Source organism: Lissotriton vulgaris, chromosome 6 (genome assembly GCF_964263255.1).
Source record: "Lissotriton vulgaris chromosome 6, aLisVul1.2, whole genome shotgun sequence".
Lineage (NCBI taxonomy): Eukaryota > Metazoa > Chordata > Amphibia > Caudata > Salamandridae > Lissotriton > Lissotriton vulgaris.
The window spans coordinates 1,774,791,995-1,774,804,855 of record NC_141694.1 but is presented as its reverse complement, the minus strand read 5'-3'; the positions used below and the strand labels follow the sequence as shown (position 1 = coordinate 1,774,804,855).

The following is a 12,861-nucleotide window of genomic DNA, read 5'->3' as shown; positions in this document are numbered from 1 at the left end:
TCTCTGATTGGTTACTGAGCTCTACGCCCAAACATCCTTCAAATAGGGGCAAACAAATGGGTTATATTGTTATTTTTCTTTATATTATATGCAGTTTCTCCCCTGACTTCTCATATGTTGATGGGAACCAAGATTGGCGGTGGCGATAAATTTACTGGCTGACCACTAAGGTGTGATTTTGAAAGGACATCCTTCCAAACACCCCAGAAGAGCGTGCCTGCTAGTGACAATTTTAGGTTGATATTAGATACTTTTCTGCAGGGCTGCTTTTGTAATGGAACATTAGAGCAACATTGATGACGCTGATCCAAATTAAGAAAGTCACAAAACACAGGAATGTCAGCAAAGTCACTATTACAGTGTAAAAGTCTGTGGCATTATAAATGTATTGTAGAAATGCCATTGAATGTAGTAACAACAATTTATCAGGGAGTGTAGAAGCAACTTTATTTTTCTGATGTGTTTAAATTGTCCTAGTTGTGTTCATCCTTTGGCCCTTGGATCTTTTCCCAAGGAATTGGAAAAGAGGTTCCTTATATGAGGCAAAGAGGGCTGGATGCGGGCCACATTTTCAGGATAACCTTAATCTAAACGATTTCGATAAATATTTATTGTCCGTAACTACATTGCATAAGGATATCCTTAAAATATATTCTCCTGGATCCACTTTGGACACTATTGAGTTAGATTCTATTTGATAGGACAGAAGCAGTGACAGAGTCACAACAACCCAATAAGCAATTCCATAAGCCATTTTATACCAATTTTGAGGTTGAGATTTAGTCACAAACCATTAGAAAAAATGTGTTGAACTCAAAAGAAGGCTTTCTACAAAAGCATAAATTAGAAATTATTTTGTCTTCTTTAGTTGACTGCAAAAAACTCACTATCCCCAATAAGCTGATCCCGTCTATTCATTGTGGAAATATAGTATGATTTTATTTGTGCTTATTGATGAATGTTTGTCGATTAAAGGTTTGCCTTGCTTTTGTCTTTCTAGCAGACACTGTGGATCTCACCTGGTGTGTCATATCAGACATGGAGGTGATTGAATTGAACAAGCGGACCTCGGGCCAGTCCTTTGAGGTCATACTGAAGCCTCCTTCCTTTGACGGGGTCCCAGAATTCAATGCGTCGCTCCCTCGACGACGGGACCCCTCACTTGAGGAGATACAGAAGAAGCTGGAGGCAGCTGAGGAGAGGCGAAAGGTAAAAAATGAGTGCACGGCACATGTTGATGGCAGTGTATGAGAGCGAAAGGGCACCAGGCTACAACTCTGAGCACTGGTCTTCTCTCTGGCAGTGGCAAATCTGAGATGCAGTAATTGATTATTTTGTATATATCAATAAATACTCTACGTATTGTAGTGATTGCTTAGCGCCTCTGTTTCAGTAGTAAATGTAGGAAAAATAGAATCTAAAGTCTTTAGTATAAAGATTATGGAGTCAATCACGATGCCGTTCGGAAGGGCTCCGAATCGGGTTCGGATTTGCCAAAACAGAACCCCTGTTTCCGACCAAATTGTAAACAGTTCCCACTGACTGATTACGATGCCTGGAAACCGTTCGGGCTGTCCGAATTGGTTCCGAAAGGCATTCAGACAGGTCGAGTCTTTTGGAGCGAAATCGTACAGCTCTATAGACTCAGTTTCGGAGCGAGCGATTATGATGAACGATTCGCACAGCTGTTCTGATTCGGTTTGCCCAAAATTAAATGGCTGTCGGAATCTGTCTTTGGGGACCCGTAGCAGGCCCCCCTACACCTAGGGCCTTCTGAATCGGCCCGATGGGGTACCGAAAGGACCCCCTTTCAGACCATGCACAGTGTAGCAGGCACCATTGGGTGCCTGCCACCGGGTGCATGATTTTCCCCAGCAACCCCTTTCTTCAATGGGAGCCTGTGTTCTCGGTCGGAACACAGGCTTCCATTGAAGTCAATGGGAGTCCAACCGAATCGTATCCGGAATCATGCGGATACAGCCAAATCGCTTGGTCAGAATCCCCCGATCTGAGTCGTTCGGAAAGCATTCCGGAACCGAATTGGTCAGAATGCTTTCCAGACGTGATCGTATTCGGCCCCTATGTATTTTTTTTTATGAGAGATGTTTTTATAACATGAATCGAAACTTGGGAAACAGAATCACTGGAATAGTGCAAGTACCTTCCTTAAATGAACAACCAATATGCTAGAGCAATTGGAAAGACATTGAATATCATCCAGTCCTTTCTGAATGTGGGTGTGGCATTTGAGAGGCAGATATGGTAGGATCCAGGACTATGGGTAGGAGTTGCACCTTGTCACAATGAGAGGCGGAAGAAAGGTTACATTCTAGGGTAATAAGTCGATAGTGTGCCCAGTATGGTGGGCAGTAATGCTAATAATGGAATTTTCCATAGTAAACAGATCTTCGTTTCTTGTGATACTTTTAGTACCAGGAAGCTGAACTTCTAAAGCACCTGGCTGAGAAGCGAGAGCATGAGCGAGAGGTGATCCAAAAAGCCATCGAGGAGAACAACAACTTCATCAAGACAGCCAAGGAGAAGCTGGCACAGAGGATGGAGGTCAACAAAGAGAACCGAGAAGCCCACTTGGCTGCCATGCTGGAACGGCTGCAGGAGAAGGTGAGTCGAAATGAGACTGGAGAGGTCCACAGGCCAATCTTGATGGTCTTCAAGTTTTTTTATGCAGCGGTGTGATTTGGTCACCTATGTTTGCTAAACATAATTAAATATTTATGTTAACTCCAGATTGCTCCCCAAGCATGTCACTGTGATCATATGTCTTCGGTGAGGTCATAGAATAGAGTTTTATGAATTATTATTTTCCCCAATAACACACATAAACATGGCAACAAGGCATTTAGAGGCACCAGGGTCTTTTGGGGGACCATGCAGTATGAATTGCTATCCTTCAGCTAAGATGACAGCAGGTTTATTAGTGGCCCTGAACATTTATCCATAGAGAGGCTCTCCAACACTCTCTCTGCCTTACTCCCTTTAGGTGCTTCGAGGAGAAGGTCGGAGGAAGAAAGAATGGGGAGCAGAAAAGAATAACAAGATAGGAAGGTGATATATTAAGTTGAAAGAGTTTATATGGAGAGGAGATTGTATTCCTCTGAACCATCCTATATGTATAATGGCAGATTACATGAGCTGCTGGGGCAATAGGCATCTCTCACTGGCTGATTTCTCTTGTTCTGGCAAGTCACAGCCACTTGCACTGGCGGGATCTGAAACAAGTCCCAATTGTAAAGGACAAATGGTGCTGATGGAAAGGCCCCTGCAAGCGTGATAAGATATAAGATATTGCATCTGAAGTCACTAAGCATTGGCACAGTTCTTTCTTCCCCTTCCTAGACACGGATCCTAAATGCAAATCCTAACCTACAGAACTAAGGGCTCCAAGGCACTGGAAGGGCATCAATATGCAGGTTTTGTCTATAGGTGGTGGGAAGGCCTCAAGACACAGCTTTTGTCTATAGGCGGTGGGAAGGCTCCAGGATACAGCTTTTATCTATAGGTGGTGGGAAGTGTTAGAACAAACAAATGATGGACGGAATGCTGACAATGCAAACATTCTCCCCCAGTCAAAAGATCTGGGTTAAATCCATTGTTCTTTTTCAATTGTTAGAGGAATTATGGTCTGGCTCTTCCATTGTGGCCTAAAGTACCCAGTGGCGGCCGGCACAGGTAAATGTGGTGAGGCGGTGGGGCAAGGGCAAGGCGGGGTGAGAGGGGGAAGTCGACAGATGATGGAATAGGTATAGTTAATTTATTAAATAACACCTATTCCACCGTCTGTCAGCTTCCCCACCTGTCGTGCCCTGCCCCACCGACTGCGCTTACCTGAGCCGGCCGCCGCTGAAAGTCCATCGTGAGAATGCCGTTCTTCTGACCACCATGAGCTTTCATGTCACTCTGGGGGATATGTGTACGTACTGCCCTCTTGGCACCTGTTGACAGCCTGAGGTTATCCATACTTCAGCCTTAGCACCACTGCTACAATGAGGTCACTGTAGATGTAGACACCGACCTTACAGCACTACTACAAGTGTCCACAAGGTGGCACAAGATTGGGACACGTAGCTTCAGAAATTGCCTTGTTACTAGAGCACAGACAGTGGGAAGCAGCAACATGGCATTCTGCCTGGGCTCTGAAAACCTGTGCACCAGACCCCACATCTGAAGTGAATTTAGCCTGGTCTCTGTGAGGAATAATACCCCAGAGCAATCATTCCCTGCCTAAAAGGCCCCCTTAGTGTATGTGTGCAGCCACCAGCAAAGCTGGGTTGATGTGAGCATATGTCCTCTTCAATGTGGCCTCCATTTCCCAGCCCTCTCGGTCGAGACTGTAACAATTTATGTAAGCCCCCACCGTGAAATCTATTACATTGATTCACATAAGGTCCACTTGATGGTTCTGAGGCAATGCAAGCGCCCCTTTTAATAACGACTACTAATGAACCATAAATGAAGATGCAGATGCCATTTCTGGACCCTTCTACTCATTGACATTTAAATTCTTAATTTCTGCATTCATCTAAAATCTTTGGGGGTTGGCTGTGGGTACAGGCTGAGGTAACTGCTGGAATAGGGGCCTACTGAGCGTTGAGGTGGTCATCCAAGCAGAAGAGGAGGGTCAAGCTCAGATAATAAAGTATTGAGCCGTGTCCGCTTTTGGAATATGTTTGTCTCTGGACTCGAAGTTCTCCTCCTCGTGATATTCCAAGGTAGCCTTGGAGGAGGCTGAAAAAGACTAGGAAGAAACAGCTATCATAGAGACAAAACATGATGGTAGGGAAAAAGGCCATGCCCACTGTGGCCTCTGGTGCACTCATCTCCGCTGCCATCTGACTCACCGAGGACTGCAGCTTGGTCTGCATGAGAGTTAGTATGCGGTATGTGGGTATTGACCCTTTACACAAACCAGTGCTCTCAATGCCTGCCACATTTTAGCTTCATTCAGTGCCTCATATTTTTCATTTCTAATTTGGGATGCTGTGTAATTCTCTTAATGGTCTGGTACATACTCAAAACGTTACACTTTGCTGCAATACATTTATTTATTTTTCCCTTGGCTGATCAGGAGTTCAATCTAGTCCTTGGTACCCACCACACATAATCAAAACATCTACAAAAGACCACTTATAGAATGCAAAACAAACACTTGATTCTGATTTGGTCGCAATAAACAGTATATGAAATGAAGACTATGAGAAAGTGTCCTTGCATTGCCCTTCCTGCTGTTGGTTTGACTGTGATGGGTGCATCTTTCAAAGTCATCTGCTTTTGTGTAACGGGGAACATTTGTGAGCGCTGTCCTACTTGGTCTGAACCAGACATGAGTTTCAGGGTTTGTGCACTTGGAATGGGTTCCCTGGAATACAAGCAACTTGTTTACCTGCTAACCTGATATTGAGGGAATAGCAGAATTGGGGTTACCAGAATTTTTGGGTTGTCGAGATGGACTTCACAACATGACCAAGAGGAACGTCCCTATGGTCAATGACTTTCCCGGTTAGGGATGTCGCCTGAAGTCGTACCATTTTCCACCCCAACCCAAAAGTCAAAATGTATTGACTTTATTGAATTGACTCCTTTATGTATTTTTACAGTCTCATGTTGTTGGGGTTCTTGAATAGCAAACAGACAACCCAAGTAGGGGAGCTTACTGATGAACCATCATGTTAGACTGTATCAGAGAATCGAAATGTTTGCTTGGCCGGGTGAAGAAAGTGGGATTTGGGGGGATGTAAAATGAAGTAGTGGATGTAGCCCGCACATGTATACGCAGTGCACCTGCTCCATCTCACAAGCAAGCTCATATGTTTCTTATACCCAAAAAAAAGTGACCATCCGGCTAACCATGAACTTTATGCTTCTAGACTTGACTTCCCCGTGAAATTCATGGCAAATTTGCATACCTAACCATGAGGCGCGGCTCACCAATGTTTCCCTGTAAGTTCTGCTCAATATTTTCTGAACAGTGTTTATGTGCATCAATTCATTCTTATGACTTTGTTGTGAGTGTGGATGTAGTAAAGTTATTTTTATAATCCTCTCTGATCCCCAGCTGTACTATGTTGTGCCCTTTCAGTTCTTTTTTAACACTTTACAAATGATCAGATTCGAAAGTCATCTTTTTTGGTAAATGTTTTAACTCACTAAGGGGCAGATTTATGAAGGGCTTGCGCCACGTTTACGCCGCCGTTGCGTGACGCAACGGCGCGGAAACGTGGCGCATCCCTGCGCCCTATTTACAACGTGACGCATCTAGGAGATGCGTCACGTTGTACAGCACTGCGCCATGAGGAGGCGTTCCTGCGCAGGGGTGGGCGTTCCTGCGCAGGAACGCCTCCTGAAAGTGGCTGAGTGAAATCTATGGGGCAGATTTATGAAGGGCTTGCGCCACGTTTACGCCGCCGTTGCGTGACGCAACGGCGCGGAAACGTGGCGCATCCCTGCGCCCTATTTACAACGTGACGCATCTAGGAGATGCGTCACGTTGTACAGCACTGCGCCATGAGGAGGCGTTCCTGCGCAGGGGTGGGCGTTCCTGCGCAGGAACGCCTCCTGAAAGTGGCTGAGTGAAATCTATGAGATTTCACTCAGTCACTTTCAGGGCAATGCTGCGTCAAAACCCTGCGCCTGCTTGAAGCAGGCGTAAGGCTTGAGGCAGCATTGAAAGAATAGGCCCCCCCGAGCATTGCTGGAGCTGCGTCGCGCTTGCGACGCAACTCCAGCAATGCGTCACTTTTACGGCACAGATGCGTGACGCATCTGTGCCGTTTTTGCCCCATGGTGCGCCGCATCATAAATGCGGCGCACCATGGGTGGCGTAGCTGTGGCGCACTGTGGCGCATGTTAACTGGCGCATCCCTCGGGATGCGCCAGTTAACATAAATCTGCCCCTATGAGATTTCACTCAGTCACTTTCAGGGCAATGCTGCGTCAAAACCCTGCGCCTGCTTGAAGCAGGCGTAAGGCTTGAGGCAGCATTGAAAGAATAGGCCCCCCCGAGCATTGCTGGAGCTGCGTCGCGCTTGCGACGCAACTCCAGCAATGCGTCACTTTTACGGCACAGATGCGTGACGCATCTGTGCCGTTTTTGCCCCATGGTGCGCCGCATCATAAATGCGGCGCACCATGGGTGGCGTAGCTGTGGCGCACTGTGGCGCATGTTAACTGGCGCATCCCTCGGGATGCGCCAGTTAACATAAATCTGCCCCTATGTGTTTAATGGGAGTGGGATGGACTCAAAGTGCTGATAGACAATCTTGTTTTGTGTCTGTGTAAATGAGAAGTAAATGAGCCATCTAGTCATGTCTCCAGATTGCCTGGCACACTTGTCATCATGCCTTGCATAACTGCTTCCCACATGTTGGTATTATACTTCTCTGTGCTCAAAGGTGTGATCCCAAGCACCACTGAATGATATTTGACACAATGACTCTGCTTACAAGCTTGGTGTTGCTTGAGTAAAGGTAAATGTACAAATGTACCTGTTCTGTGCAGCACACCCACCGCTGTATGGGTCAATTACAAGTTAAACTACATGGAATGGGAATTACCACGTGGGGCTGATTTGTCTTGTCCTAAAACTACACAGTATTTGCAGTTCCACGGGGTTTAACTCATACATTTACCACATGCTATGAGTTGATGGTAAATGTATGCACAAGCCTCTGGGCGGCTTTGGGGTTCACTGGATGGAAGTACCAAGTACGCTTTTCCCACACCCAGATAAAGGTGTGCAAACCTACCCACTGATAATCAGAAACCAACCAATTTATAATCAGGTCCAGCAAATTAAATGCGTTAATTCAGCTTGGCCTGACTGGTAATCAGGGCCAATGTGTCATTCTTCATCCAAAAAATTTCTGGTTCATGGAATTCTGAAATTTGATATTGCAGCACTGCACACAGTTTGTATTTCTTCATGTTGAGTTGAGTTGTGTGCTTATACGTGCACTATGCAATCCACGGCAATTGCACAACAATATATGCGGGTAATTCCAAGATCTAAGCATTCTCTGCTGTGTAAGATAAACAGCACTTTAAAGTACTGCCACTCGCTGTTCTATCAGACATCATGAGTCACCCAAAATGAACTGCATCCAGGTAAAGACAGGAAGTACTGATTTGATCCCCCGCTGTCTGCTATATGCGCACTGTCAAATAACTATAGTGACCATGCAATGTGTGTCCATAGGACTGATTAGCGCCTGCTGGACTATGAACTTCAGCCGTTGATCCTGCAGTGATTTGAAGTAGGTTGGTTGAGCTGGTAGGACTCACCTTTTTTTCTATCCCCATGATCTTCTAGGACAAACATGCCGAAGAGGTGCGGAAGAACAAAGAGCTGAAGGAAGAGGCTTCCAGGTAGAAGCGCCCAGTGGATCTGGACTGATGGTTCCCGGGTGGTTCGAGCCGCCCACGCACAATACGAAGTGGAGAGGATGCTCCTTCGCTTTATTTGTCTGTGAATGTGAAGAATTGACCAGTGAAGCCATTCAATATTCAATATTTTTTTTCAGGGGTGGGAGGGAAATAACAGGAAAAAAGGTGGGGGAGGGGGATGTCCGCCCCATCAGTGCACATGAGCAGAATCCTCTCTGTGATCCCACCTCTTGGACTTTGCGATAATGTTGAAGGTGTCAACAATCTGAACCAACTGCTTGCCAAGGCAGAGAATGTGTAATGTGATTTTATCCTTTCATTGTTACTTCATGACTTCCAATTCAGACAAGTGTACTAATGTGAGATACGTATGTTTTCCCAGTATCCCGTCATCAATACAAATTGATTTTTTAGCATTATGTCTTCTGGTGTTATTGGTCACGCTTTTACTTTGTTGGGTTGCAAGAGGTGTAGTTTTCTTTCTGCAACACATTTCAAACAACGAGGCTTGGGTCTGCATCCTACCACAATATGATGCACTGTAAGGATACTTCTTCAAGAATACCTAAAAGAAACTTGCAATATATGTTGTTCCTTACCAGTAATGCTTATACTTCTAGGGGCAGATTTATGATGCCCTTGCGCCTCTTTGCGTAGCAATTGCGTCACTTTATTTGATGCAACGGCAGTGCAAACAATGCGCCCTATTTACAACTTGACGCATCTAGGAGATGCGTCACGTTGTAAAGCCCTGTGCCATAAGGAGGCGTTACTGCGCAGGGGGAGGGGTGGGGGGGGGCGTTCCTGCGCAGGAACGCCTCCTGAAAGTGGCTGAGTGAAATCTATGAGATTTCACTCAGTCACTTTCTGGCCAATGCTGCGTCAAAACCCTGCGCCTGCTAGAAGCAGGCGTAGGTCTTGACGCAGCATTGTGAAGATGGGGCACCCCCGAGCCTTGCTGGAGCTGCGTCGCGCTTGCGACTCAACTCCAGCAATGCGCCACATTTCCGGCACAGATGCGTCACGCATCTGTGCCGTTTTTGCACCATGGTGCGCCGCATTGTAAATGCGGCGCACCATGGGTGGCGTAGCTGTGGCGCACTGTGGCGCACATTAACTGGCGCATCCCTGGGGATGCGCCAGTTAACATAAATCTGCCCCCTATTATTTTTGTGTGTGAGTACTTTTCTTACTGGGGACGACTTCCATTTTGTAAACTTCGACACGCCCCTCAAACAGGAAGTGACACCAACGGAGACCAGGAAGTGCAGCAATGCAGCAACAATGGAAAGAGAAGGGCTGCATTGTCTTGATGGTGAAAAAGAAAAGAAAAAGCAGCCGTTTGCTTCACATCTGTGTTGATTTAATCAATATGCAGGCTCAATTTCCTGCCTTCCTCTCATATCACTTCCTGTTACAGAGGCTGAGGACAGTTCAGAAATGGAAGAGTAAGAAAAATGTTGCAGACGTTTCAATGTAACTAGTATGAAACAACACATTTTTATTTTATTTTGGATAAATGTATATGTACCCTTTCACATATGTGAGGGAATCTACAAGGATCCTGAGAAGCTTAACGGAAAAAGTGTGTAGGCGACGAACAACGTAAAAGAAGACATGGCGAGCATGAATGCATCAAAGGTGGAGTGATATCACATATTGCATAAGGCTCTCTTCTGAGACTGGGGTCAGAATCGCGGACAGTGTGTTTGCCACAATTACATGTTGCCAGTGATAAGAAGCCCACTGTGTGGTGCAAACTCTTTTACCATCTGCATCATGAAAGGGTGTATGTGGCAGCAGCAATGCATGACAAAAGTGTTTCTCCCTGTTTAAGAATGTAATAATAACACAAATACCACTTATCCACAAGACCACATTACAACACAGCAGTAACAAAACAGCAATAGAACACAGCATAATACAACAAAACACAATAGCAAAATGCAGCAGACACACAAAAATAGCACAAAACAGCTACACAACAACACAACATACCACTAGACCCAAACTACGAAACAAATCAGCAGTGCCCACTAACAAAAAAATAACAAAAATGCAATACAGTCATCAACACTTCTCAGCAGCACGACACAATAACAGTAACACAACACAACAAAACAGTGTCGCAATAATGCAATCACATAGTTTGGTTATGTTAAGTTGCATTTCTGGGCTGTTCGCTTGTGATTTCTTATTGTGTTCTTTTTGTGTCCTACTGTGCTTGGTTTCTTTTTTGGTGTCCTGTTGTTGTGGCATGTGTTTTCTTTGAACTACTTCATTCAACACATGGTTTGATAGATCCATATATAAGTAGCACATTCGATTAGATTTCAAGTGCAAAAAAAACACTCCTTTCGCTGCTTAAGTGTCACTACCCCAAATCTTTGCCCATGCATGATGCCAATCAGATAAGACATATCACAAATCATATCTGTAGAATATGACCTCTCCATCTCTCTTTTTTGATCTGACCCATGGTGACACTTATTACTTCATAGACAAAATTAATTCAGCTTCATTTGGTTTCAGAATAAGAAATACTTCCCATGTCAATGTTGTACCCTAAGAAGTTAGCATCTAGTAAATGTGAGATGGTGAACATTCACATAGTTTGGGACGCGTATCAAATCCAAATACATATTGAGATATTCAGAAAGAAGTTGGGAGTGGGACCTCATGTCTGCCCAGTGCCATTCGCATGCGCCACATTACCCAGACGAATTGTGTACAAAACAATTACCCACACTTGGACTTATCTTATCCACCATTTCTGAAAGGTATCACAAAGCAAAACTATACTAGATGCCATAGTAAATTTAGGTAAGACTGTAGGACCATACTCACCCTCTTTAGGACTTAAGTACCCATAAAGATCACCCTACTGTTGATATTAAACATCAGGTTATTTAAACTTCACATAGTCTCTGGCGCATCGTGAGACGTTTCATATCACCCATCACTATCCTGTGACCCTGAGGGTCCATCTATTTGAGTACCATACTGTGATTCATCAAATATTGTTCCCAAAAGGTTTTGGTCGATATGATAGGTACAGTGTATGCTCAAGTATCAGCCTTATCATTACAGTGTATCAAGTTGGCCAACAAGTCCCTATGGTTTGCGTGTGGCGGGACCCCCACCCCCACATCTTAACCACTTTCCTTTAAGTAAGTAAATGAACCTTTGCTGTGTATCACCTCACCCTCTTGGGTGCCGCCTTTACACAGCCCAATACTAAAAGTCATGAGAGGGAGAGTTATACATCAGTCATTACGGAGAGTGCCTCAAACACTTTCGGGCAGATTTACAAGAAAGTGACGCATCTGTGAAGATGCATGACTTTCCCTGCGCCACTTTGAGAAACCCTTGCGCCACTATGGATGCGCTGTATTTGCAATACGGTGCATCATGGCGCAAGGATTGACAGATGTGTTAGAAATTCTGACGCATCTGTTGACGCAAAAGTCACGCATTGCTGGAGTTGTGTTGCAAGCACGACGCAACTCCAGCAATGCAGGGGGAGGCCTATCCTCTTTGGGCTGTGTCACTCCTTACGCCTGCTTCAAGCAGGCGTAAGAATTTGACGCAGTGGCGCCCTAGAAGTGGCGCAGTGAAAGCTTGTAGATTTCACTGCGTCACTTCTACGAGGCTTTTTTGCCTTGGAACGCCCACCCTGCATACATTATACCTGACGCAGATATAATGTGATGCAGGGCTTTGCAACGTGACGCATCTCCCTAGATGCGTCACGTTGTAAATGGGCCGCATTTTTGCACTGCTGCTGCGTCAAAAAAAGTGACGCAACTGCGGCGCAAAAACGACGCAAGGGGCTTGTAAATCTGCCCCTTTGATCCAAAACTGTTCTATAAGGGGACATACCCACGCTACGTGAATGTGGTCTGCCTCGCGTTGAAAGCATCATGAACTTTTGAGGTCTACATCTAGACCAATGGCACACAATTTGGCCAACATGTAATGTAACATATACACAAATTAATTATGTATAGATCTATTTCTACTGCTCAGAGATATTCTCTATGTCTGAGAGCATCAATAGAGCCACATTTTGTCAGGTTGTTAATTGTCTAAGTCTATCGCCCACTTCTTCTAATCGCTGCTGATGGCTGTTTGTCTTTTCTTTGAATTTGCTTTATAAAATTTGGACATAAGACCTAAGTGACTGTTACAGGTAATGACATGGTTTAAAGCTGTGAATGACGGAGGTTCCGAGGGAAATGTCGGATATCCATCCCGCATTTAGTGGCGGCGTCTAAAATATAAGAATATATCGAGGGACGATTTTCCCCATCTCCGTAAACTGTTCCAACATCAGAATCTATCCTACTACATAGGAGCCACCTACTTTAATGATTTGGGATGGGGTTAGTTGACTTTGAGCCTTTGGTACCTAGGACAACTGTCAATCAAAGAATGTCTATCAAGGGTATTTCCAGGCAG

At 45.0% G+C, this 12,861-nt stretch overlaps 1 protein-coding gene across 6 annotated transcripts in view; it reads left to right on the top strand.

Moving 5' to 3' along the window:
- STMN4 (stathmin 4) overlaps positions 1-8,816 on the top strand; it is a 29,614-nt gene extending 20,798 nt beyond the window's left edge. The window contains exons 5-9 of one of the 6 annotated variants that reach the window (XM_086925488.1): positions 1,001-1,209; positions 2,431-2,622; positions 3,002-3,066; positions 5,886-5,958; positions 8,327-8,816. In XM_086925488.1, coding sequence (XP_086781614.1) covers positions 1,001-1,209; positions 2,431-2,622; positions 3,002-3,066; positions 5,886-5,928 — 509 coding nt within the window. In that variant the 3' untranslated portion in view covers positions 5,929-5,958; positions 8,327-8,816. The remainder of the gene's footprint in view (positions 1-1,000; positions 1,210-2,430; positions 2,623-3,001; positions 3,067-5,885; positions 5,959-8,326) is intronic. The other 5 variants (XM_086925490.1, XR_015296553.1, XM_086925489.1 and 2 more) reach the window with 5 other exon arrangements.
- Positions 8,817-12,861: the final 4,045 nt, after the last annotated feature.